Source organism: Nuphar pumila, chromosome 16 (genome assembly GCF_984573655.1).
Source record: "Nuphar pumila chromosome 16, dmNupPumi1.hap1.1, whole genome shotgun sequence".
Classification (NCBI taxonomy): Eukaryota; Viridiplantae; Streptophyta; class Magnoliopsida; order Nymphaeales; family Nymphaeaceae; genus Nuphar; species Nuphar pumila.
Window position 1 is genome coordinate 669,093 of NC_143264.1, and position 26,491 is coordinate 695,583.

Here is a 26,491-nt window from a genome sequence, read left to right on the forward strand (position 1 = left end):
ATGCTCATTATTTTGGTAAGCTGGACCAGATGCATGATACCCTGCTGGGATCTAACTAGGTTTGGGTTCAGTAATCCTTAACTCTGAACCAGAGTCCCACAAGAGCAGATCAAGTTCAAGGAGCCTTTGACAGAACAACCATCCAGTTTTTTCATTTATCTGTCATTGATGCCGTCCATCCAAAAAACGAATGGCATCAGATTTTTTTTTGTGGGGGTCATCTAGGTAAAAACCAACCTTTTAGATGGGTTTTGAGTGCCATTCATCTTCATGATGGATGGCAGCCAGGACGTTTTTCCATCCAAGGCTCCTTGGACCTGATTCACTCTCTCGAGTCCAACCGGTTTAAGTCCTTAGGCAGACCATGATTTTACTACCACCGTGCATTACAAAGGCTATAGAGAGCGTAGCCAATTATCAGCAATTGCTCTCTCTCGGTTGATTATTTGACCACACTAACATTAGTTGCAAGGTTTTGATGCAAGGCATGCAACTCTCCTGCATGTCTGAGGTGATACATCAAAACACAATTATTTTTTTGTATTTTAAAACACTACTGTTACAAAATGAAAACAGATCATTGTCGACCATATTTATGGTCAGCAATATATGATTTATGGTGACCAATAACATAAATGATGATAAATATTGTCGCCATAAGCGTTGGCCTTTTAGGATAGTTTATCTTACTATTTTCGATGATATTTATATATCATTATTTTTATAAAAATAAATTCGACGATTTGATATAATTGGCATAAAATGGTCAGCTCTAAAATATCATCGGTAATAGTAATTAAAGATAATTATAGTAGGTTATATATCAAAAGTCAACGCTAATTATTGTAGTATTAATATTGAAAAATTACATACAAATATCATCGGCTATGTTAGTTAAAACCAACGATAAATATCATCGCTTATATTATTTTAAGCTGATATCGTCAGTTATATATTAAAGTTGATGATGATTATCATCGTATATATTGAAAAATCATATAGCCGACGATAATTATCATCGACTATATTTATTATCAATGACGATATTTATCATTGGCGTTGACTATATCTTTTTAAAACCCCGATGATATTTATCGTCGACATTGACTGTATTTTTTTTTACAAACTTAAACCCTAGATTTGCTTTTTTAGCCTTCATCCCTACCATTGATGAAGTGGACAAAAAGATCAATCATGAACACCGCAAAATTGATACCTTAGCTAAAACTCTAATTATCTATTGCATCTACAAAAACAAGAATCAATTAAATGCTACCAATTTGATGCAGTGAACAGAAGGATCACTCTTGAACCCCCACAAGAATTGGTACCCTAGTGCAACTATGAAATAAAAAATGCATGAAAATAACTAAAATCACTCATAATTCATTCGTCTAGCTCCTTCCCTCTTCTCTACAATGAGAATATATAGCAAACAATAAAAAAATCCTAGTCATACTATGGATCGAAGATAGATCCGAAACTCAATTAATATATGAAGAAGATCTAAAATATCATCCTAAACTAAGATCTAACTAAATAATTATAAAAAAGCACACAAATAATAAATATGGACCCTATAGACCCGATAGTGTTTCACTCTTGCTCTTGCATCAACCATCCATTGTGCACATAGTGGGGCCCACCAAAATATGTTGATATCATCGTTACACAAAGATGAAGGCTATGTGCAGTGGTAATATCAAAACACAAAAAATCTGTGTTTTGACATATCACCCTGATCATAGGGTTGGGAAGCTAGATTAGTTGTTTGTGGCTCAGCTCATTTTTTGGCTCATAAAGAGTTCGTGAAATAGGTTCGACAAGCACGAGCCCGAACAACCATTATTCATCTGGACACCACGCATGTAGGATCATTTATTAATAATAATATATCTTACACATATTTTATATTAAAAAGTGAAGATGGTTTAAATTTTTGGCCTAAAGACAATAATTTTATAGTTCAAATCCTATTGCTTAGGCGTTTGAAACAATTATTATTTTGTAAATGAACCAATTAGCAAGGTCCAGATTCTATAATTTTCAACTTTAAATAAATAAATATATATATATATATATATATATATATATATATATATATATATATATATATATATATATATATATATATATATATATATATATATATATATATATATATATATATATGTATACGACAAAATAAACTAGCCAAGCTTGAACACCCTCTATTCGGTTCGTTTGGCTCGTTTATGGACACTCGTTCTTCTGTGCCAGTACTGTGGTTGGGTGTCTAACTTGGTTAAAAATCTCATCGCATCTCCAGCTCCCAAATTGAGCCTTGAGACCTTTAAATGTGGAGTGCGATTTTTGGTTCATGAGGCAAGAAGTGGTCTTGATATGTGTGTGATTCCTTTACGATCAGCAGTTAGTTGTGATATTTATTAAACATGAAGATGGAGTATAGTTGGGTGGGAGTTTGGTGGCCGTCTCCTTCAATTTCAAGCAGGAAACATGGCAATCAATAAAGAAATTCGTATGAAAATGAGGCCTCCTACCCTACCTAATTTACTAATTTGGTTTGTTTGTGTTATCTATGTGGACACGTCTTCCTGTTCAGCTGCAAGCTGCTAAAGATATATATATATATATATATATATATATATATATATATATATATATATATATATATATATATATATATATATATATATATATATATATATATATATATATATATATATATATATATATATATATTTTAAATATTACATTTTCACATGACTTTTTTTAATTATCGAGAAAAACCATCTGGCTCGTTGGTGTAAAACCTCAGATCCTCCTTACACCACTAAGGAGTACATCCCACTTCAGCTTTATGGACCGGTGGGTTTCGAACTGAAGACGTTTCGCAAACTTGGTGAGGTTCATAAATCGCCACTGCAAAATGTTTTTTTCTAAACAGTAGATCAGCTTTCTAAAGAACTTGCTTGCAAATTGTTTTGACTCATCATGTCAAATTTGCTGGTGTTTTTATGTGGAGTGAATTCTTCCTACGCTAGCTTTGGCTGGTTATCTTTTCTTCTATACCAAGTCATTCTCAAATTCATGCGATTTGCTAGTAGCTTCCGTGGGAAAGCTGATTTGTCCAGCAACAATATGTCATGCACCAATAGCACCACTAAAACATTCTTGTGATATATAGTTAACACAAAAAAGACAATCAATGTTTTCTAACAAAACCAATAATCGATCGATGTTTCCAGGGGCCCTAGTACATATGAAAATAGTGACCCCAATGAAAAAGTGTCGCTCATCGGTCACCCCATTTGGAGTTTACCTAAGAACTTCAGCATACAAAATATATACACACATATATATAACTTTTTTTTTTTGCAAATCTAACCCTGCAGATGCATTAGGTGTAATCCATTTGCTTGGAATTGACTATTGAATCATCATAATGGGATCTAGAAATATGATTTTGTATGCTTGAATATTTAAAAAAATTTTAAGCTGTTGATTTTCAAGCCTTAAAAGATCCTTATACATCTGGATTTCTATAAAACCAAATATTTAGATTGCATACGATGGAACTTTAGAAAAAAAAATTAAAAAAACCTATGAAAATCTGATTACATATATAATAGTTTACATATTTGATTGATTTACATATTTCAGTTACTCATATATATATATATATATATATATATATATATATATATATATATATATATATATATATACTCAATTACTCGGTCATTGCATACGCAATAATTGAAAATAGGCGGCTGCTCTCATACTCCCCCGACCCCACATGCAGGCGGCTCCATTCCATGCTGTTGTCCTGGAAACGATATCTATTTTTCAACACGGTGATATCTCTCAAGTGCATAAAATAATAATAAGAACCAAGTCCCACGTGGTAGAAAAAGCTCACAGAAAAAGACAACAAAAAGCCTTCTTTTTAGTAGGATGAGTCCACAAGCAGTCAATGCGGCTGCGGGTGGGGCTCCACAAGACATGCATTGTGGGGAATTTCTCATCATCTCTTGCGCTTGCCCACCACTCACCCCTCTTGTCAACATCGCCACTCAAGAAGGATTACTTAATTTTTTTTTGTTTTGTTTTTTTGTTTTTAGGAGAATATTTCATTTTATAGGCCTACCTTTAGTTGATATTATAAAGACAAAGGACATTTGAAAGCCAATTTTTAGTTGAAACTCATGGTAACAATATAGGCTATATATAGCTTATATATAGCGTTATATTACTATTTGCTTCAAACCTATAAATTTCTCAAAAAAAAAAAAAGTATCACGCTATACCACAATAAGTTTTGAATAAAAAAACCATGACATTTTCCTTTCTTTTTTGTTTTGTTTTCATATTTTGTCTTTCAAAATGATGTGGGTTTAGGAAGAAGCCGATTTTAAAGGTATTCATTTGAGAGAGTTCATGGTTCCTCAATTTATTAACATTTTGTCACCCATTTTTATAGAAGATAATTAATTTATATATATTTTTTATTCTTTGTAGGTTTGCCAAGGTCAGAAACCTAATCTTCATAATTATGTGCAAATCTTTGTAGGTTGCACTCTATTTACCTTCTTATTTTTTTTTTCTCGACATTCCTGTCAGTTTAAATCTAAATTTCTTTAATTCATGGTATAATGGAGTTTTCTTTTGTGTTTCAATATTTTGGTAGATTTTATTTTTCATTTATGTTTCACTTGAACATTAATTTACTGCAGTGAAAATTGCCTTCTAAACAGCTTACTCTTTTTTTTGTCTTCATCTAAGTTCACATGAGCTTGTTACTTAGTTTGTCTATACACATTCTTTGTTTACATTTGTTTTTTTTTAAGATTAAATGATGGTGGCAGCTAATGAAGTTAATTTAGTGATTCAAATTTACTGTTTTTATGTATATTTTAATAATAATTAAATTGCTGATAAATTAGCGATATATAAACTATATATAGCCAATATGCTATGTAGGTAGCAAACTATAAGTTGCCGATATATTAACTTGTGACCATGCTGAAACTGTCAAGTTGAGACCTCAGTTGGTGCAACACAACAGACACTATGAGCACATTTAACAAAATTTCTAGACTACTGCTACTGCATAATAATATTGGCAAAAACACACCTTTAAAAACCAAGTTTAAAAAATGACGTTTTATATGAACTTTAGCCATGAAGTTAGCTTTAAGACTCAGAATCTTCGTTGAATTTTTGGGTCCTTAAATTAGGGGTGGGCACCAGATGGGTGGCTCGAGGGACCAAGAGCCGGCCCAGCCCATCATGGGACGGGTTTGGGTCATGATTTTAGTTTCAGGCTCATTAGGTATCGAGCCGAAACCCGGTCCATTACATACATGGGCTGGGCTTGGGCCAGCCCACGGGCTACCGGGCCGGCTCAATGGGCCTGAGTTATTTATTAATTTTTTTAATAATATGAATTTTTTAAAAAATAACTATCACATAGTAACTTGGATAACTATTACTATTTACCTAATTAGTTGCATGAAAAGTTGCTATTTGTTAATTATTATTATTTACCAAATTAGTTGCACTAATTAAGAATTAGGTTTTTGTGTCTTATCATGAAAATAAAAAGAAATAAATGGGTTTGGATCGGGCCCGGCCCACTTCACATTAGCCTGCTGGGCCAATGGGCCGGGCCATGGGCTTCTCTTTTAAACCCGAGTCCATTAAGAACTGGGTCAAAACCCAGCCCGTTAGTAATTGGGCCAGGCCAGGCCAGCCCGATGCCCACCCCTACCTGAAATGTCTTTCCAAGAAACATGAGTGATTTAGAAATATTTTGATAAAAAATGGGCCTTCATAAGAAATTTCTTTCATACCAATAATAATAATAAGAATAAACTATGGCCTAGCTTCTTGTGTTGACTTATTGTTTCACCTTGTCACTGGATTGCGCTAAGTAATATATATATATATATATATATATATAAAGATTGGTAGGTTGCCTTTGGGTATTGAGATGATGCCCAAAGTAGCCAACCAATTCCGGGAGGGAGAGAGAGTTTGTAGTTTAGCTGATACATTTGCAGCACTTGGTGTGATTTTTTTTTGAATTTATAACCCCAATAAACCGCAGCGGACTGGCTCAGCCGGCCATACCTACCACGGTCATCGTGTCGGCAGCGTAAAACTTCGAGCCCTCGAGGTCTATGCTACGCGCAGAAGGGTGACGCCCATAAAAATCAAACATAGACGTCAAAACCCGGACCCCACTACGCCAACCTCCCTTGGAGCTGCACTTGATGTGACTTTATACATTAATAATTCGGAACCCCTTCAGTTTGGCATAGATTGATGCTAAATCAATATATGCTAATACTACTTCAGAAGAAGGGCAAAAGTTTGGCATAGATTGATGCTAAATCAATATATGCTAATACTACTTCAGAAGAAGGGCAAAAGTTTGGCATAGATTGATGCTAAATCAATATCTGTGAAGCTTGAGTGAACATACTCTACATGACAATGGTTAAACCCACCAAACTCATGGTAATGAGTTTGGGTTCCCTTTGATTTCCGGCATATACCATTTTTTTTTTGAATTTTTCAATGGTGGACTATGTCAATCAGGACTTGTGGTCAAAAGACGTGTTAATCAGACCTACTAACATGAGGTTCATGAACTTGGAGAGGGTCGGATTTATGAGAAAACTACCAACTACAATTACCTCTAATGTAGATCTAGTAAAAAACAAAAAAAAAAAACAAACAGAAAATTAACAAAATAACTGAGATTCTCATATCAACTCTCAAGTGACCATTTTGCATATTAACTAATTTGATAAACTTCTAAAAAGATAAATCTTAATCAAGCAAGCATAAGGATTCAGTATTCATATATAATGATCCAAAAATAATAAAATATTCAAACTAAAATAAAATAGATTTCATTCGATCAAATGAAAAAAAGTGAACCTAGTTATGCATTAACTCAGATTCTGCTACCCATCCACTAGCGACAGCGAAGGCCAAGTTCGTGATACCTGACACAAAAAAAGCCTAGTATCACTAATTACCGCTTTTAATCTTTAACCATGATGAACTGCCCACCATCAGCATGTTTGTCAAAAACGTGACCTAACAACCTCCGTGTCTGAACTATGGCCGGTCCCACCTGAACAATCAACAAGGGCGCCCATGATTGGCAAGTATTTTTGTGTCGTCATCAATGGAAGACAACAGGGTATCATAATCACGAATATCGATGATATTTAACGTATATTATATGTTATTATTTTTTAGAATTTTAACAATTAATTTTTTTATATTTATTATTTATATGTTTATATTTTTTAAGGATTTTTTTAACATAATCGTTATTGAACTAATTAAGACGATCAAAACATTCTTAAAAAACTAATGTTATGCCTGGAAAAAGCATAATCACCTTTTAAGAAAAAACTATTTTTACATTTCAAATTTAGATTATTGAATTCTATACCGCCATTTTTAAAAATATTTTACCTCCAAAATAAAGTGTGTTTGGTCCTTAGAAATAACTTTGTAGTTTTTTTTTGCTTTTAATGGTGTTTTGGTCATTTAATCGGTATATATATATATATATATATATATATATATATATATATGATCCGGCTGGATAAGTGAAGGGGTAGACCAAGTAATTACTTGAAGAAATAGGCGCTTTTTGAGGAACACGCGCTGGTTTTAATCCATGCATCGGGAGGATAGCAATCTTCTCGGTCGGTGCCGGAGAGCAGCTTTTCCTGTTCTTCTGCCTCTTCCCCCCGTTCTCCAGCGGAGCTCTTTTGGCCGATCACCCGTCGGAAGAAGGACGATCTCGCCGGAATCTCTGATCTCTGTTCCCTCACGATGAACGGACGGCCTGTCTGCGAGATCTGACTGTCGGAAGAGGCCGATAGGAGGAACTGCTCTCGTTCACAAGGTTAGATGAATTAAAACCGTCGCTCTCTTCCCGTTCTCTTGATTTCTTTTATCGATTTGATGAAAAATCTGATTTTTTAGCGATTCTGTTCACCTTCTAGTATTTATTTGCATTATGACATCAGAAAAGATCTGCGTGTGCGTTTGTGCGTGTGGAATATGATAGGTTATCTGTCGAAATATGAAGAAAAAATGTGTTTTTATGAAAATTTGATCTTTTACATCTTTCTTACAATTTTTTGCTTGAATTCTGATTTTATTACGAATTTATCCTTTTTTTTTGTAGAGAATAATCTTTGTGTTTTATTACCTTTCACTGGTCTTTTATGAACCTTTGCGTTTTTTGTATGAAATATGTGATTCACGAGTTTATTATTAATGAATTGTATTGCATAATTTTGTTTGGCGTTTTTTTTTTTTTTTCTTTTTCTTCTTTCGGATATGGCGCTGTTCCACTGTCCTTCATTTGATTTGCTTCGTCTCCGAAAAAATATAATTTATTCTGTTTAATTAACTTCAGCTAGTCGCAGCTGCTTCATCTGCTGGTATTTATTAGTATTTCTTAATTAAAAAACGTCCTTTTTGTTATTCCTTCAATTAGATTCCTTGCGTATGAGTCTTTCCTTGCAAGACTTATAACAAAGACGGCCATGATCTTATCTTGATAGGGTTTTGTTTTCTGGACAACATTTTCACAGCGAAATGGCTCTTCATCAAGTGGAAAGATTCGATTACATGGAAGATGATTATGATATGGCGGACCTTGATGATGACATCGACGAAGTGTTTTGCAGTAGAGGAACAGGTGACTCCGAGTCGGAGGATGAATATGAAAGGGTTAGTTTTTTTTTTTTTCTGTTCATTTCTGATACTTCTTTTTCAGGTTATGTGATTGAATTCAATGTTAGGTTTGATGTTTAACCTCATAATTAAAAGTGTATGTCTATGCGTGTTTAGGATGTTAGATTAACGGATACTTCCTCAGCGCAAGCCAGGAGAGGAAAAGATATTCAGGGGATCCCATGGGAGAGGCTAAACATAACTAGAGAAAAATATCGGCAGACTAGGCTGGAGCAGTACAAAAATTACGAGAACATTCTGCAATCCGGGGAGGGAACAGAGAAGGTGCACTTTTATCAAATAAAAATCCCCATGTTATAAGACATGGTGTTATGGAGATCATTATTCAGTGATCTCAGTATTGTTGTACATGTGTGTAGGAAAGCAAGCAAACAGAGAAAAATGGAAAATATTATGAGTTTTGGCATAATGCAAGATCAGTGAGATCCACTATCCTCCATTTCCAAGTAAGTTTCCCTTGGTGCTTGACCATCGATATGGTATAATATTGACTTTTCTTTCCTGTTGTTTAGCTTATATTTCTTGATATTGTTCTGAAAGAAGATAACCATCATTGTATCATAACCTGCATGATGGTTATGATTTGAATGCTTACTTTGCTTTAGTGATTCTAGAATATCTGCTCACTGTCTTATTTAGAAGTGCAACAGTTACTTTGATTCTGTTCAACATTTCTCTTTCTAGGCTTGTCTACTGCTGGTTATATATCTGCTTCATTCAATAATATGACTTTATTTTTCAATGTTGAGAAAGGAAAAGGATGAAGAAATTAGAGGGAAGAAAGGAAAAAATTATGGGGAGGGATAAAAGGAACAAGTAATGTTGTTTTTCAGTCCAGACAAATGCATAAACACTTACGCAAAAAACATACATACATACATTAATCTTTGTGTGTGCTCGTGCACATGCCTCTGTGTGTGTGCACATGCACACAGGTGCGTGGTGTTGGTTATTCTTTTGATTTTGGAGTTATTTCTACATGCTCTCTGCATCCTGTGGGATTGACAACAGACCAAGCTTTAGCTTGCTAAGATGGGAGGCAGGTAGGCATGGAATGGACATCAAGCATTTTTGCAAGTCCTTTTTAAGTTACTATTGGTGTATTAATTGATTTTGGCATGGGCATCAAGAATTTTTGCAAGTCCTTTTTAAGTTACTACTGGTGTGTTAATTGAGTTTCTTGGCGTTGTATTTGCTCTGTAAGTAGTTTTAATGTCTATTTCTTCACTTTTTACTGATGAGGTATCTGTAGTTGGAGTTCTTCTAAAAAGTGTTCTTATGTATCTGCTGATAAGAAAATTTATGTATATCACAAGATAACTTTTGCTCCCCTTTTTTTTGCATTCAAAATGTAGAGTAATTCTTTTGAGATGTAAGTTATTTTTTTTACCAAAATAGGAGCATTTTGTTGTTGTTGTTGATATGTGAATATTAATGACAAAAGTATTATTTCAACATTGTGCTGCTTGGGTGGTCATCTCTTTGTGTCATTTTTGTTATGAGAAGCAAGCTCTGTTAATTCTTTTGGCAGGTGTGGCAGTTTGAGTGTTCTCCAGTCCAAACTATTCCCTTTTTGTTATGGTAGTTGTGTGCTTGACGTTGAGATGGAGTAAAATTTCTGTTCAGGTTCTGTCTATTGAGTGCTATGAGTTGCCAGAATTTCTGGACTCTATTCTATTTGTGAAAGCAACAATAGGATCATCTATCCTTGGATTCTCTTGATACATAAATCTGTTTCAGATAAAACTGGCTGTCTCCTTTATCTAGAGTTCCATTTGAACTGTAGTGTGATTCGTGCATTGATTCAGTTGTTCTTTTGTTGTGGTTTTTAACCTGAGTATCACATTGGTCCCCGTTTCGGTAGATTGACATATGCTTATTATAATTTCTATATTTTATATTTTGAGCATCTTTAAAGGAATTCCAGGGCTAGATTTCTGGGAGAAATTTTGGTTAGATTATAGGAGAGAAATGGAGGTTAAAAGAAAAAAAAAACAAAGTAGAAGATATTCTTGAGTTTAAAATTGCAGATCAGTCGTGTTTGTTAATAAATCTACAACTTACTATTAGCATGAGGTCCAGATTCATGCATGAGGTGTTAAAATACATGTAATTCATATATATATATATATTTATATATATATATATATATATATGTAATACCCAATAGGGGTATTTTAGTCATTTCACAAGTACCCGATAGGGGTACTTGTTTTTCTTCGTTGAAGCATGCTTGGGTCACGATTTTGATCTTTCTTTCTATTTTATTCCTTCTTTGTCAGATCTGATTCATCAATCCTGAGAATCAGATTGATGTCACCCTAGATCTCACATTTTTGGTTTGTGATAATAAGGAAAAATCAAGTTCAAAGTTGATCTCTCGATATATTACAACAACAAACAACAACAACAACAACTACGCCTTCATCCCAAAACAATTGGGGTCAGCGATATGAACCAAAAAAGAAATTCATTTTGGGTCTTCCACATGAATCCTTTTCCTCCAATCATTTCTATCCAACGCCATGTCCTCGGTGAGGTTCAAAGCATTCATATCCTTTCCTATCATCTCCATCCAAGTCTTCCTAGGCCTACCCCGACCTCTTTTAACTAATATATTTTCCCATTTCTCCAACCTTCTAACTGGAGCATCATTAGGCCTTCGCCGAATATGTCCAAACCACCGTAAACGATTCTCTCGCATCTTATTTTCAATGGGTGCAACACCTACCTTCTTACGTATCTCTTCGTTCCGAATCTTATCTTTTATTGTATTTCCACACATCCATCTAAGCATCCGCATCTCAGCTACACTCATTTTTTGAATATGATGTCTCTTGGCAGCCCAACATTCTGTACCATATAGTAAAGCAGGTCTAATAGTCGTCCTATAAAACTTTCCCTTCAACCGCAATGGCATTCTACGATCGCACAACACTCCAGTAGCACTTTTCCATTTCATCCACCCAACCTTTATCCTATGATTTACATCTCCATCAATTTCTCCATACTTTTGAATGATGGATCCCAAATATTTGAAATAATCATTCACCGGTATATCTTGCTCACCAAGCTTCACTACACTCCCATCACTACTTCGTTGCTTACTAAACCGACATTCCATATATTCAGTCTTACTCTTACTCAACTTAAAATCTCTCGATATATTGGGTTGCTAAAATTTTATTCGTGGCAAATATCTTTGATTGTTAATCTAACGTTTTATTCTGCAAAAAAAAAATGTGCCAGATTATTGCCTCCTATTGTTGCCGATTTTCTGCAATCCATTTTGTCGAGTGATATTGCCTCTTATTGCTTATTGGCTGTCCTGATTTAATCTTCAGCTCATCCCTCATGGATTCAAGTTCTTCTTCAGGATCTATCTTTGTCAGTTTTCTCAGTCAATTGATTTTTGAAAAATTAAATAATTCCAAATATCTTACCTCAAAAGACAGATTGTTCCTTTTGTTAGGAGCCAAGATCTTGTTGGTCACCTAGATGGATCAGTAGTTGCTTCACCTGAGTTTCTTATGCAGGAAGATAAAGATGACAAAGGGGTTGTCACCGCAACGAGGATCGTTCGTAATCCAGATTTCATCAACTGGATGAAGAAGGATCAAGCTTTAGTTGCTTATATTACTTTCACTTTCTCGTAGGAGGTATTGGTGGGAATACCAGATGATTGCATTGTCATGGAGTTGTGGAATACATTGCAGCAAACTTACTCCCAATTTTCAGAGGCTAAGATTATGTATATGAAAAGTGAGTTCCAGATGTTGAAAAAAGAAGCATCCGTTCTATTATTGGAGTATTTTAATAAAATCAAGTCCATCATAGATCGGTTAGCATTAATTGGATGCCAAATATCTGAGAAAGACAAAATTCAGCAAGATTTAGTTGGTTTGGGACCTGAGTTTCACGTGTTGTCCATTACTCTGCAATATGCCTGGACCGTTTCTAATTTTGATGATCTGAAGGCCAAACTTCTTAGCTATGAGATGTCATTAAAGGGGATGTCAAATACAAAGAAGGCTGAAACATACTCACATGTTATATTATAAACAGATTGCCCATGAAACTTTTACAGAATAATTCTCCCTATGTTATGCTATTTGGGAAGCATCCAAATTACGATGAGTTGAGGACTTTTGGTTGTGTATGTTATGTTCATGTGGACAACCAATTGAGAAACAAATTCCAAGATAAAGCCCATGTTTGTCGTTTTATTGGATATGCTGATGATTACAAAGGCAGGCTACAGGTGCTATGATCCCAAGTCAGAAAAAATTAAAATATCTAGGAATGTTGTATTTGATGAGTGCAATTTTTCTAATGATCAGTGCAACCAACATGTTTTGCAGAATAGGAGCAATGTCGAAGTATATCAACCTTGGCTAGAAGACAACCTATTTACACCGATAAACAACAACGTGCAGCAGCCAAATCATAATTTTGATCAAGTTCATGACGTTTTAAAAGATCCTCTAGCTGAATTGGATTCTGACATAGAAGCTAGTTCGGATAATGCATAGATAGTATCAAGTAGATTAAAAAAAGGATGCATTTACACAAGACGCAATCAAAACCATCAGCAGCCGGTCCTACAATATCAACAACAATCGTTAGATCAAGGGAGTCAACTCGAACCAATAAGAAGATCAAGTAGGGTAAGACATCCAATTGAAAGATGAGTAAATTATAAAAATTTCATAATTGATTTTTAGTGTTTCCTCACTCAGATTGGGAAGCAGCATGAACCCAAAACATTTCAGCATGCAGTGCAGTCAAATAGGTGAATAGAAGCCATGAATAAAGAAATGCAGGCCTTACATGAGTGTCAAACTTGGGAGATAGTGAAAAGACCACCTAATAAAAATGTAGTTGGATCAAAATGGGTGTACAAAATAAAATACAAACCCGATGGCACCATTGAGAGATACATAGCTCGACTAGTAGCGAAAGGGTTCACCCAGGAGGACGAGCATGATTATGATGAAACTTTCAGCCCTGTTGTTACGATAGACACCATTTAAATCATTCTTTCTCTAGCAGTTGATCATGGGTGGAAACTAAGTCAATTGGATGTGAAAAATGCATTTTTACATGAACATCTTAAGGAAGAGGTTTATATGGAGTAGCCCGGGATATAGTGAGGATGATCCAAAGGCTTATGTTTGCATGTTAAAGAGAGTCATTTATAGGTTAAAGCAAGCTTCAAGATCTTGGTTTGAGAGTTTCTCTGTTGCAATTCAAGGTTATGGTTTAACTCTGTCCCCATTAGATCATTCACTCTTTATTTACAAAGGTAACAAACTTATTACTGTGTTATTCATTTATGTTGATAATATAATTGTTACCAGTAGTTGTGATGAATATGTTGAAGAAATGAAGAGATTCTTAAATAAAAAGTTCAAGATGAAAGATCTTGGTCTGTTGGGATATTTTCTTGGAATAGAGGTAGATCGACATGATGACTCTCTTATTCTAACTCAACACAAATACACAATGGATCTCTTAAGTGAAACGAGCATTCAAGATTGTAAACCGGCTGCAACTCCAGTTCATATTCATCAGAGATTGGGAGCAAATGAAGAAGAACTATACCATGACCTCATACAATTTAGAAGCATAGTTGAAATGCTACAATATCTTACGTTTACTCGTCCAAATATTGTTTTTTTCGTGAACCAGGTTTCACAATTCATGCATCAGCCTAGATTGCCACATATGGAGGGTGTGAAGAGAATTCTAAGATATTTAAAGGGGATTGTTGGAGGTGGTTTTCTTTACCGGAAAAGAGCAACACATGAAGATATGATTGTAATGAAGTATGCGAAAATATAATCTAAGAATGCAACAAGCATTAACCAAGTCCAATAATGGACATGCACGATGGCACAAGGAAAATACAAACACAAAGTCCACGATGGGACAACAGCCAAGCCTTAAAAAGGCAATATAACAAGTAAACAATAGAAAAACTTTATTTTAGAGAGCTAGAAAATCTATGCAAATGTAAGGGGAGAGGTTGCCTATTTATACACAAGAGAGGAGGAGTGAAAGACCATTGGGGGCTCCCACGTGGAGTCGTTGGGAGCCCCCAACGACTCTATGGTGGGACCCCCAATATGTATTAAAAAAGGAAAAAGAAAATAAAAAATTAAAAAATACAAAAAAGGCTAACCTAATAAACTAGTTGTTTCTAGAACAACTATGTGAAAAGACTAAAATACCCCTATCGGGTATTCTAGACAAGACAATACATATATTTTAACATGCCCCTCAAACTTTATGGGGAGATAACTGAAAGTTTCTTGAGGAGAAAAATAAAACGAGGAGCAGGAAGAGCTTTGGTGAAGAAATCTGCCAATTGGTACTTTGATGTGACATATGACAATGAAATAGTTCCTCTATGATATTCGTCACGTACATAGTGACAGTGCATCTCAATATGCTTAGTACGCTCATGGAAAGTGTGATGTCTTGCGATGTAGATTGCACTTTTATTGTCACAGCACATCTTCGAAGGTGTGAAAATGACTATGCCCATATCACTGAGATGACTTCGAAGCCACACAAGCTCCATGGTCGTAGTGGCCATTACACGATATTCGACTTCAGTTGAAGATATAGATACTTTGTGCGACTTCTTGCATCTCCATGATAAACCTGTAGTTGAGACTCTATCATTGAGATTTTCTCCCCAATCAGCATCAGTATAAGCATATAAATCAAATGAAGAGGATAAAGAAAGAAAAAACCCCATTGTTATAGTATTCTTGATATATCTGATGATGCTTAAGACAACACTCATGTACACAGTGGTAGGAGCATGTTTAAACTGACTGACTGAATGAACTGATTGAGCTATGTCTGGCCGAGTGATGGAAAAGTATGTAAGTGATCCAACAAGTTGACGGTAAGGAGTAGGATCTTCGAGTAAAGTCCTATCTTCCAGCCTCAATTTGGCATTAATGACTTAAGGGGTTTCTATCTTTTTATCGTCTGAAATACCAGACGTAGTACAAATGTCAGCAACAAGTTTCATTTGAGAAAGAATGTACTTTCTGAGAGAGTATGCAACTTCAATACCTAAGAAGTATTGTAAGAATACTAAATCAGACATGTCAATTTTTTTTTAAAATATTCTTAATGTCATTGATCCCTTGCTTATCACTTCCGGTGATAATCATATCATCTACATAAAGTAGAAGAATAACCACCATAGAACCTGTACTTTTCACGAAAAGAGCAGTGTCAGTATAACACAAATGAAAATTTTATCATGCCAAGCTTTTGGAGCTTGTTTTAGACCATATAAGGCTTTTTTAAGTTTAAGAAATTTTCCTTTTTCAATGAAAACCCTCGACGAAGGATCCATGTAAACTTCTTCACTTAATTCACCATTTAAAAAGCATTTTTCACATCTAGTCTATAAATGAGTTGAGTCATTGTTTAATAGATGCAACGGCTATGAGGGTCCTAACACTAGTCATTCTTGCAACCGGGATAAATGTTTCTTCGTAGTCAATACCATACTCTTGAGAGTATCCCTTAGCTACAAGGCTATCTTTGTAACGTTCTAAGGACTCATCACTCTTTGTTTTAACTTTGAAAACCCATATACTTCTTATAGATTTCTTTTCTATGAGTAATGCAATTATTTCTCAAGTTTTAGCTTTTTTAAAAGCACTAAGTTCTAAATTCATAGCTTCAACCCATTGCGGAAGATTTTTTGCCTCATTATAATGAGATGGTTCATGAAAAACACGTAATGCAATTAAACATGACCTATATTTTGGTGTTAATGTGTCGTAGGATATAAATCTATTTGGTGGACTGAAAATCCGATTGGATCGCCTAAGAGAGGTTTCCTCAAGTTTGAATTTTGGGAATATTTTTCTAAAGCATTTAGAGGATTTCTTTGATCACGTCGGGTATAAGTTTGCATAGGTCTGAGAATAATATCATGATTTATATGTGTTTCTTCTTCTATATTTTATTATCATTTTCATTCACATTTAGAAGGTTATCCCCTTCGTCATTCATGGAATTATCACAAGAGTTCAACTCTTCTTGTGGTAAAAGGTCAAATAAAAACATATATTCAATTTCATTGTTGTTCCAAAGTGTGGAGGTTTATAAGTTTTAACATGATTATCGGGCTTAGACACGGCCAAAACTTCATCTCCTCCCTTTATCATGCCAATACGAGTTTCCTCTTGGTATATTTCGGCAATGACATCCTCTAAGGGAAGAAGCTTAGATCCATGGAGGAGGGAAGATCTAACTTGTTCATATTCGGGCTTAAGCCCGTGTAAAAATTAAAAAAAGTGTTCTTTTTCTATTTGTTCTCTTCTAAGTTCAACATCTTCACTAGCCACCCATTTGGGTTCTAGAAGAGATAATTCATCCCATAAGGGACTAAGGTTGCTAAAATAATCACGGACGCTCATGTCCCCTTGCATAATAGTACAATTTTTTTCTTGAAGAAAAAATTGTCTTGCAAGGTCTTTTTGAGTATACATACAACAACAACAACAACTACGCCTTCATCCCAAAACAATTGGGGTCGGTGATATGAACCAAAAAAGAAAATCATTCTGGGTCTTCCACATGAATCCTTCTCCTCCAATCATTTGTATCCAATGCCATGTCCTCGGTGAGGTTCAAAGCATTCATATCCTTTCCTATCATCTTCATCCAAGTCTTCTTAGGCCTACCCCGACCTCTTTTAACTAATATATTTTCCCATTTCTCCATCCTTCTAACTGGAGCATCATTAGGCCTTCGTCGAATATGTCCAAACCACCGTAAACGATTCTCTCTCATCTTGTTTTCAATGGATGCAACGCCTACCTTCTTACGTATCTCCTCGTTTCGAATCTTATCTTTTATTGTATTTTCACACATCCATCTAAGCATACACATGTCAGCTACACTCATTTTTTGAATATGATGTCTCTTGGCAGCCCAACATTTTGTACCATATAGTAAAGCAGGCCTAATTTTTTTAGTATACATACCTTTCATAAAAAAACCATGCCTCATTTACTTTGCGGAATTTGGCTATGTTGGCGCATATCTTGAGCTACACGTTGTTCATGAACCATGCAAGGATTTTTGCATGTTTACTTTCCCAATCCTCTATCTTGGATTGGTGATTTTCAATGCCTTTAGTGCGAGTACTTCTATCAAGAGTCTTTTCTTGTCCATCCTTCATTTTTGTAAGCTTGAGTCGTGGTTCCGGAATGGAACCCATCACGTATCCCTAAAGCTTTTTGCCCTTGAAGTTGTTATCCATGGCGGAGGCCCACATCATATAGTTGGTGCCTTTTAACTTGAAGAAAAGATCAATCTTATGCTCATTCTCCGTAGTAACTTAGAGAGAGGATGAGCAAAAAAGAATGGAGGAGATTTCTGAATCACAAACTATCAAGAGATAGATCTAACAAAAATCAAGAGCTCAAACTAGGTCTAATATCATGTAATGAAGTATGCAAAAATATAATCTAAGAATGCAACAATCATTAACCAAGTCCAATAATGGACATGCACGATGGCACAAGGAAAATACAAACACAAAGTCCACGATGGGACAATAGCCAAGCCTTAAAAAGGCAATACAACAAGTAAAGAATAGAAGAACTTTATTTTTAGAGAGCTAGAATCGCAATACAAATACAAGGGGAGAGGTCCCCTATTTATACACAAGAGAGGAGGAGTGAGAGATCGTTGGGGGCTCCCACATGGAGTCGTTGGGAGCCCCCAACGACTCTATGGTGGGACCCCAAATGTGTATTAAAAAAGAAAAAAAGAAAATAAAAAAAACAAAAAAGGCTAACCTAATAAACTAGTTGTTTCTAGAACAACTATGTAAAAAGACTAAAATACCCCTATCGGGTATTCTAGACAAGACAATACATATATATATATATATATATGTACTTACATATATTTTAACAATGATGATGATCACAACTTATTCAGATGCTGATTGGGCAGGTGATCCTGACGAGAGAAGGTTTGTTTCTGGATATTGTGTTTTCCTTGGAAAAAATCTGGTCTCATGGAGTAGTAAAAAACAAAAAGCGGTTGCAAGGTCCGGTATAGAGGCAAAATATCGTTCCATAGGTACTGTCACTGTTGAGATGACTTGGATCAGACATGCTGTATGATTTGGGAGAAGTTATTCCTAAATCAATAATGTTATGTGATAATCAAGGTGCTATCAAGATTTCTTCAGTAAATCCCATCCATCATGGCAAGACTAAGCATTTTGAAATTGATCAACATTTTATTCGTCAGAAAATGGAGGATCAAGAGATAGAGACCAGATATGTCCGGAGTGAAGAACAAGTTGCTGATTTATTCACTAAAGGCCTCACGAAGAATAGATTTTGGTATTTAATAAACAAGTTGTCCATGGTCTATAATCATGTACAATTCGAGAGAAACTATTAGCGTGAGGTCCAGATTCATGCATGAGGGGTCCAGATCCAAATCACGTCAGATCCAGATCACCGAACATACATCTTGTGTTCACGTCTAATGTGATTGTTGTGTTTCCTTAAATGCCCCTCATTAATATCTTTTGTATTTTATGTAAATAATGGTATTTTAGTCATGATGTATCTTAATTGTAAAGTTAATATATAGTGACAAGAGAAACATGATTTTCTCGTATTGGGAATCATGTGTGTTCAGCCCAAAACCCTATTGTCTTCTTTTCTCTCTCCAAGGAATTCAGAAACCCTAAATCTAACACTTACCTCACCTTAGTTTGTGATAGTTTAGTAAATTGTTAGGCAAAAGCTGTGATTCAACTTTAGTGGTTATTGTTTATATTCTCCTAACTGTTGTCCATGTATAAGGCATTGTTCCTTCATTGGTTTTCATTTCTGCTTTAGGTTTCATTGTGTTATGTAGATGGTGTTTCAATGTACGTTTATAATTGTGTAACATGATTGTCTTCTCTGGCAGTACAATCTTAATCGCCTGATGTTTCTGGGAATGCATATTGAAATAACAACTTGATGGGATTGAAGTTTTTTTGTAAGTTACACAGAAGACATCCAAAATCATGTAGATGTGATGTGATGTGTAAACATCATCAGATTGAATTCATGATTTTTTGTGAGAACTAAATCTAGTTTTTGCAAATGGATGGGAGCCTTTTCTTTTATCATCCTGTGGATTTGTTAAGACGGCTGGATTGTATGTAAAGGGATGAATTTTCTCTGTGCCTGCGAACTGAGGGGGTTCCTGATGCCTCCACAAGTCCCTTTCTGTGTTGTTGATATTTTTGTAGTACTGCAAGACTGTCTATTAGATGCACTTGGATGGCATAAATGCTGGTCTCATTTTTTTTTTATTGGAACCTGCATTTTTGGTCATCGACTGATTGGCTTCATGTGTTTTTTGCAGTTGAGAAATTTGGTCTGGGCTACGTCAAAGCATGATGTCTACTTAATGTCTGGCTTTGCTGTCATGCACTGGTCTTCATTATCTTCCACTGTATCAGAAGTTCTGAATGTTTCTGGGCATGTGGCACCATGCGAGGTTCTTGTTCTTGCAAAATATAGTTTGGAAAAAATATTTGGTTGGATATCTGTGTTCTTTTTTCCTGATTCTTGAAACAGAAGCTGACATGGTTTTTGTGTTCATACAGAAACACCCTGGGAGTTTATTGGAAGGATTTAGCCAAACTCAAGTCAGCACATTGGCTGTAAAGGAAAAGTTGCTAGTGGCTGGTGGTTTTCAGGGAGAACTTATTTGTAAGGTGAGCTGTTATATATTATTCTGCCCCACCTGAACACCTCTCTCTCTCACACACACACACACACAAATGTACAGTTGAAAGAATAAAGAGGTAGGAGTTTCCTTTAGTTAATTTGAAGATTGGGTTCGTGAGAAAGGCTCAGTAGTTGCATACTGCAACCATGACACAGAGGGGACACACTGTGTAAAAGGGTGAGGAAGTTTTCTTCTTTGAATTCTATTCATTCCTCATGCCACTTAGGTGGATCCTCGCCCTAAGTATGTGATGTGAAAACTGTCTCACCTCCTAGGGAAAGTTCATTTGCATTTCTCACCTTGTAAGGCACTTACAGAAGATAATCTACAATTCTGAGGTTTTTTGCTTGGGGGGAGATTTTGGACACAATATTTTACACATTGGGCGGTGTTCCCTGTTTTAATCCTTTATGTGGTTGATTCCCAGCAAATCAACAGTTCAAAACAACCCAAAGCTGCAGTGAGTTGCTTTTTCACTCTAAGAAAGAGAAAATGTCTAGACATTAATGTATTGTCCGAAATACTAAAAATGAGGAATTGAGAGCAGCCACCCCCAATAGGTCAGAGTTTATTCTCTTTTTTTTATTCAGACTTTCATGCATTTATCAATTTATTCATGATGTATGTGGCCATTTTTTGGAATGACTAAAGCATAGAAGTTTAACTCATTTAAGCATCGTGGAAACTAAAGGCATTTTAAAATACAGAATTAACATTTATTTTCTTATGAAATAGGAAATTGTGGAGATTTTGCTTTTCAGTTTTCACACTAGGATTCTTTATCTGGTTTGCTTGATCTTAATGAAAGAATAGGTGAGCATGGATGGAAGGAGAAAAAAGGAGTATTTTGATCTATAGGGAAATATTTGATCTTGAAAGGGAGACTTGGAGGGACATGGCTGTGGTGGAAAGAATATTTTATATTAGCATTCTTTTTCTCTTCATCTCTAATTGTTATCCATTAAACCATGTGTAACTGTCATTTTTTCTTTTTTGGGAATGGAGTTTGCAGCTGCCTTGTTAATGCTCTGATTTAATCTTTTTGGCTATTATTTACTTACAATAAATTGTAGATCTCAATCTGCAGAGATTGACTGGGAAATTGAGTCCTTAACTGCTTTCTTCCTATGGAACAAAAAATTTCAGTCCGAGGATCATTCATCATTCTTCTATGAGTGATACCAGAGAAACATTAATTTTAGTGAAGAAAAAAAAATACAGAACCTCATGATTGTTTAAAACCTAGATATTACATGAAAATACAAAAAGTATTTGAAAATGGAAGAAAACATCATCATATTGGATGCAGAAAAAAGAAAAAGAGAAGAAAAAAGTGTTTTAACTGAAACCGTGATAACACCCACAGAGTATGTCTATTCCTATAAAAACAATAAAAATGACCTAGAAACAGAAAATGATGATTAAGCACATGGCGGTAACCAAGCAAGAAAATGTAAATTCAAAGGCTGGAATGCACAAACAGAATTTGTTTTCATCAGCACAAATAGTGAAAAGCATGACTGAAGCATCAAGTGAGAATCTAATGTGAATTGTAATAGCTATATATCATGCTTACCTTGTCAAATTTTGTTACTTTGAATGAACCATCCAACTTCTGTGTAGATTATGTTTGGCAGCTCCTTGGGTCCTTCAATGGATACCTGCTGATGGAAGGAAATGAAGAAATTAAAATGGAGAAGGAAAAGAGAGGTCTTGATAGAGAAAGATGTCATGTTTTCTTGACCCTTTCCAATAGTTTTCATCTATGTCACAAAGACACGGTCACGAGGATGCCTCACGATGAGGACACATTTTTTTAAAATAAATACAAAATTAATTTTTCATGTTTTAATATTAAAAATGTGTTTTTATGGAAATAAAACTTTAAACAATAAAAAATAATATTAAAATATTGTCCATACGTGTCAGTGTCCGAGTATATCTGCTCGTATCACCAGGGATGCCCCACCAAACTGGTGTGCCCCTGTGACATAGGTTTTCTGTTTTCATAATAATATGTTTGATGTTATGTTGTCCAACATGCACACAACCTGCCGGTTCAACCCCACTTTGTGCAGTAAACTCTCAAAAAGGACAAAAATGACCCTTTCCGCCACACACATATTATTAGCAGATTACTTCTAGATGATACAGGCTGAAGAGTATCTTAAGGATACAGTCCTAAATTCACAATGGACTTTGTAATGGTAGCGCATAATTGTTGATTCAAAATAATTTATCTCCATATTTGTGCTACGAGACTTGCAGGTTGCTTTTTCTTGTGAAGTATAAGACAATGACTGTTCAGGAAAGCATTTGCATTTTAGCATCCTGTTATTCCATTGTTCCAGTTGAGGAGGCTATAATTTATCTTCACTGACATGTTTCTTGTGCTATCAGTATTTAGATAGGCCAGGGGTTTCCTTCTGTACCAGAACAACATATGATGATAATGCCATAACAAATGCCGTTGAGATATACAACAGTCCTAGGTATTTAATTTTTTCGAGAGATGAGTTGGTAATTTATGCAACTGTGAGATGTTATAGCTCAAATGTCATTGCTTTGGTATAGTGGTGCTCTCAATTTCGTGGCTTCAAATAATGATTGTGGATTAAGAGAATTTGACATGGAGAGGTTTCAGCTTACAAAGCATTTTAGATTTCCATGGCCAGTGAATGTAAGAACTCAGTTGATTCCTTTTTGTATTTTTGTAATTATTTGTATGTTCATGTGTGTGAATGCACCTAGGAGTGTCAATGGGTTGGAGCTGGTTCAGACCCAGGTGAGTCCTTACCTGGATCTAACTTTGAGGTGCTGGTACCGGGTTTGGACCCTGGTCCAATCGAGTTTGCCATACAAAAAACCATACCCAGGTTCTATAAGGGTTACATAAACCAGATCTGTCCATACCTGGTAAAATAATATTTTTTATTTTTTGACATTGAAAAGTCATGGGTCTTAAATGGAACTCAGCATCAGAACCGTGTTCGGTATGAAATTTCACAAACCATACCTGGCTCCATATACTAATCGGACCCTTTGGGTCTGATCCAGATTCTAATTGAACCTCCTTTCTTATCACCAAACCCTGACCCTATGGGGTTTGGTATGGGTCCGGTCTGGGTCAAACCCGACCAATTGACACCGCTAAATGCACCTGAAGTTGGACATTAAAAGTGCCAATGTGTGTTTGGCTCCTATGTTACCTATCGCATGGTTTACTTGGGTCCTTGTCCATAGTCACTGATCTCAAGTATGCCTTCCGCCTCTCCTCTTTTCTTGGGCACCTCCGCTCACTAATCTCTGTCTCCTTCGAGTCTGTCTTCCGACGACCCCAAAAAAAGATCTTCTCAGCAAGACTCTAACCTGACTCCTCAGCTTCTCCGCAAGGACCTCAAAAGGGAGCAACCTGGTCAGTTGAGTTCTCTGAAACTCTCAAATCCCAATTCAGACTTTAAGTTTCAAGTGTCTCATTCTAGATTGAGTTGTCAGGTTATATAACCTGCTGTCTTTTTGGTTCAATAAAGGCTTCTAATTCCTTAAGGTGATAATTTCATCTTGCAGCATACTTCACTAAGCCCTGATGGTAAGCTTATGGTTGTTGTGGGTGACCACCCGGATGGAATGCTGGTTGATTCTCAGTCTGGCAAGGTATGTTGCTTTACAAACAGTCTACACACTGAATTTTGAGAGGCAAACTTGAGTATATAAATAGTGTGATATCGCGATTCTTGTGGACGGGTTTAAATGGTGACTTTTGCCACCAAATGGAATCTGAATTTAAAACCGAGAGCCTTTCTTTCCTAAATATGGAGGTAAAACTAAGTGGAGGTTATTTTCTGGAAGATGACAGTACATATTTTTTCTAAAAGATACGTAGAACTTTGTTCCATTGGAGATTATTTTACATGTCTAGAGCATCAGATGTGGTTTCCTGCAAGACAGTATGGACATTGCACATTATTATCAGAGTTTCCAAATGTTTCAAATACCTGGTTTTGCCATGATCTGATTTTTATCATTGATCTTTTACTTGTCAAGATAGTGCAGGATATGGCGAGATTTTCTTTGCAATTCCTCAAAATACTTCACCATGGCTGACCGAGTCCATTGACTTATTGGACTTTCTGTCAAGTCAGCAATAACCAACCACAAATTTAGAAAGTTTCATACTAGACCCGCCCAAATAATTTTTGTTCATGCTTCATGCCCAACTGATGCATCCAACTACCTTAGTTGCTAGTTACCTCATGTCATGAGAGGGGATTCTAAAACCACTTAAGCCCCCCAATCCATCGTATATAGGACATTAGAAAGCAGCCATCCAGCCCAGAGTTTTATCAAGGAAGAAAAGTAAATAAAAGAAGAGAGGAATAAAAGATGAAAAAGTGAAGAGGGAAAAGAAAGAATATTCAAGAAAGGCAATAAAAAATCTCCTCATTTTTATTTTCTTTCAAAACCTTTTCTTTATTATATTTTCACAGTTAGACATTTTTTTCATTTAATTTTTTTTCTTAATGATTGGAGGAAAAGGATTCATGTGGAAGACCCAAAATGAATTTCTTTTTTGGTTCATATCGCTGACCCCAATTGTTTTGGGATGAAGGAGTAGTTGTTTTTGTAATGGTAGGAGACTGGTGGTCACTGAAAATCTGAATTATGGTCAAAACTTTTTGTTTTGACAAGATGTGCTTTTTGTATTTTCTGTTGGTTTTCTATTTGACTTTAGTAAGATGGTCGTCACTGAGATCAATATTTTGTGCATTTATGTTGCTGAATTTTGCTGGCTTTTGGGAGCTTTTGGTAATGAAAACAGGATATCATTAACAGGATTTGCAGAACTCAGAATCCTTTTAACATTACTTTTCCTGATTAAGTTCTAAGCTCGATCTCTCTTTGGTGCAGACGGTTATGCCTCTGGTGGGTCACGTGGATTTTTCCTTTGCATCTGCATGGCACCCGAATGGTCTCACTTTTGCAACGGGAAACCAAGACAAAACATGCCGCATTTGGGACCTCAGGAATCTCTCCAAATCTGTGGCTGTTCTCAGGGGCAACTTAGGTGCAATCAGGTCCATCCGATTCACTTCTGATGGGCAGTTCATGACAATGGCTGAGCCAGCTGATTTCGTGCATGTGTTTGATACGAAAAACAACTATGACAAAGAGCAGGAGATTGATTTCTTTGGTGAGATCTCTGGTGTCTCTTTCAGTCCAGACACTGAATCGCTTTTCATTGGAGTCTGGGATAGGACTTACGGCAGCCTTCTACAGTATAACCGGATCCGGAATAGATGCTACCTTGACTCATTCTACTAGAGTAATCATCTGCTAGATCCTGGTTCTTTCAAGAGAGCATTTCGTGTAACCAGTGTGCATGGGACGGATTGTACAGAGGGTAGGAAAGCATCCGTAGTGGAATCATTTTAAAGGTCCTCATGGTTCCGGACCACCCAAAACTTGTTTTAATGACCGGATTTGATGGCATTGTTTTGCTTCTACTCTGTTTTCTTTCTTGTATTGTGAGACTGGTTAAGCTTTGGAGAATATTGTCTCCAATGCACAGGGAGCTACTTTTAAGGCCATGTTTGGTAGTGAGAAACAAATCTCATATGAAAAGAATAGTTTACATATCTTTTTTCTGCTTCATAGCCTTCCTCTCTTAAAATGCACAAGATCCCAAAGTTGTGGTAGCTACTCTAAGGCCCTGTTTGGAAACTTCCAGTCGGTGGCAGCTAAGGATGCAGTTATGGAATCCCTAAAATTTGTGGTTTTAACAAATCCACATGGTTTTGGGATGAGTTGAACGGTTCAGCTTAGGATTTATCACTTTCAATTGTGCAGCTGAAAAGCTGAAATTAAAACTGGAAGAGCATTGTGAAGGTCGTCGGTT

At 35.8% G+C, this 26,491-nt stretch overlaps 1 protein-coding gene across 2 annotated transcripts; it reads left to right on the top strand.

The window, feature by feature from the left end:
- The first annotated feature begins 7,708 nt into the window (after positions 1-7,708).
- LOC149812589 (putative WD repeat-containing protein C2A9.03) lies at positions 7,709-26,229 on the top strand. Of its 2 annotated transcripts, none has more exons than XM_089991988.1 (10): positions 7,709-7,939; positions 8,607-8,775; positions 8,896-9,063; positions 9,159-9,245; positions 20,227-20,361; positions 20,471-20,581; positions 22,996-23,087; positions 23,170-23,275; positions 24,163-24,249; positions 25,504-26,229. In XM_089991988.1, exons 2-10 carry the CDS (start codon positions 8,641-8,643, stop codon positions 25,915-25,917), a joined length of 1,335 nt encoding a protein of 444 aa, XP_089848114.1. In that variant the 5' UTR covers positions 7,709-7,939; positions 8,607-8,640; the 3' UTR covers positions 25,918-26,229. The 2 variants fall into 2 exon arrangements, with proteins under 2 accessions (XP_089848114.1, XP_089848115.1); XM_089991989.1 differs by having other exon boundaries at positions 7,729-7,939; positions 8,637-8,775.
- Positions 26,230-26,491: the final 262 nt, after the last annotated feature.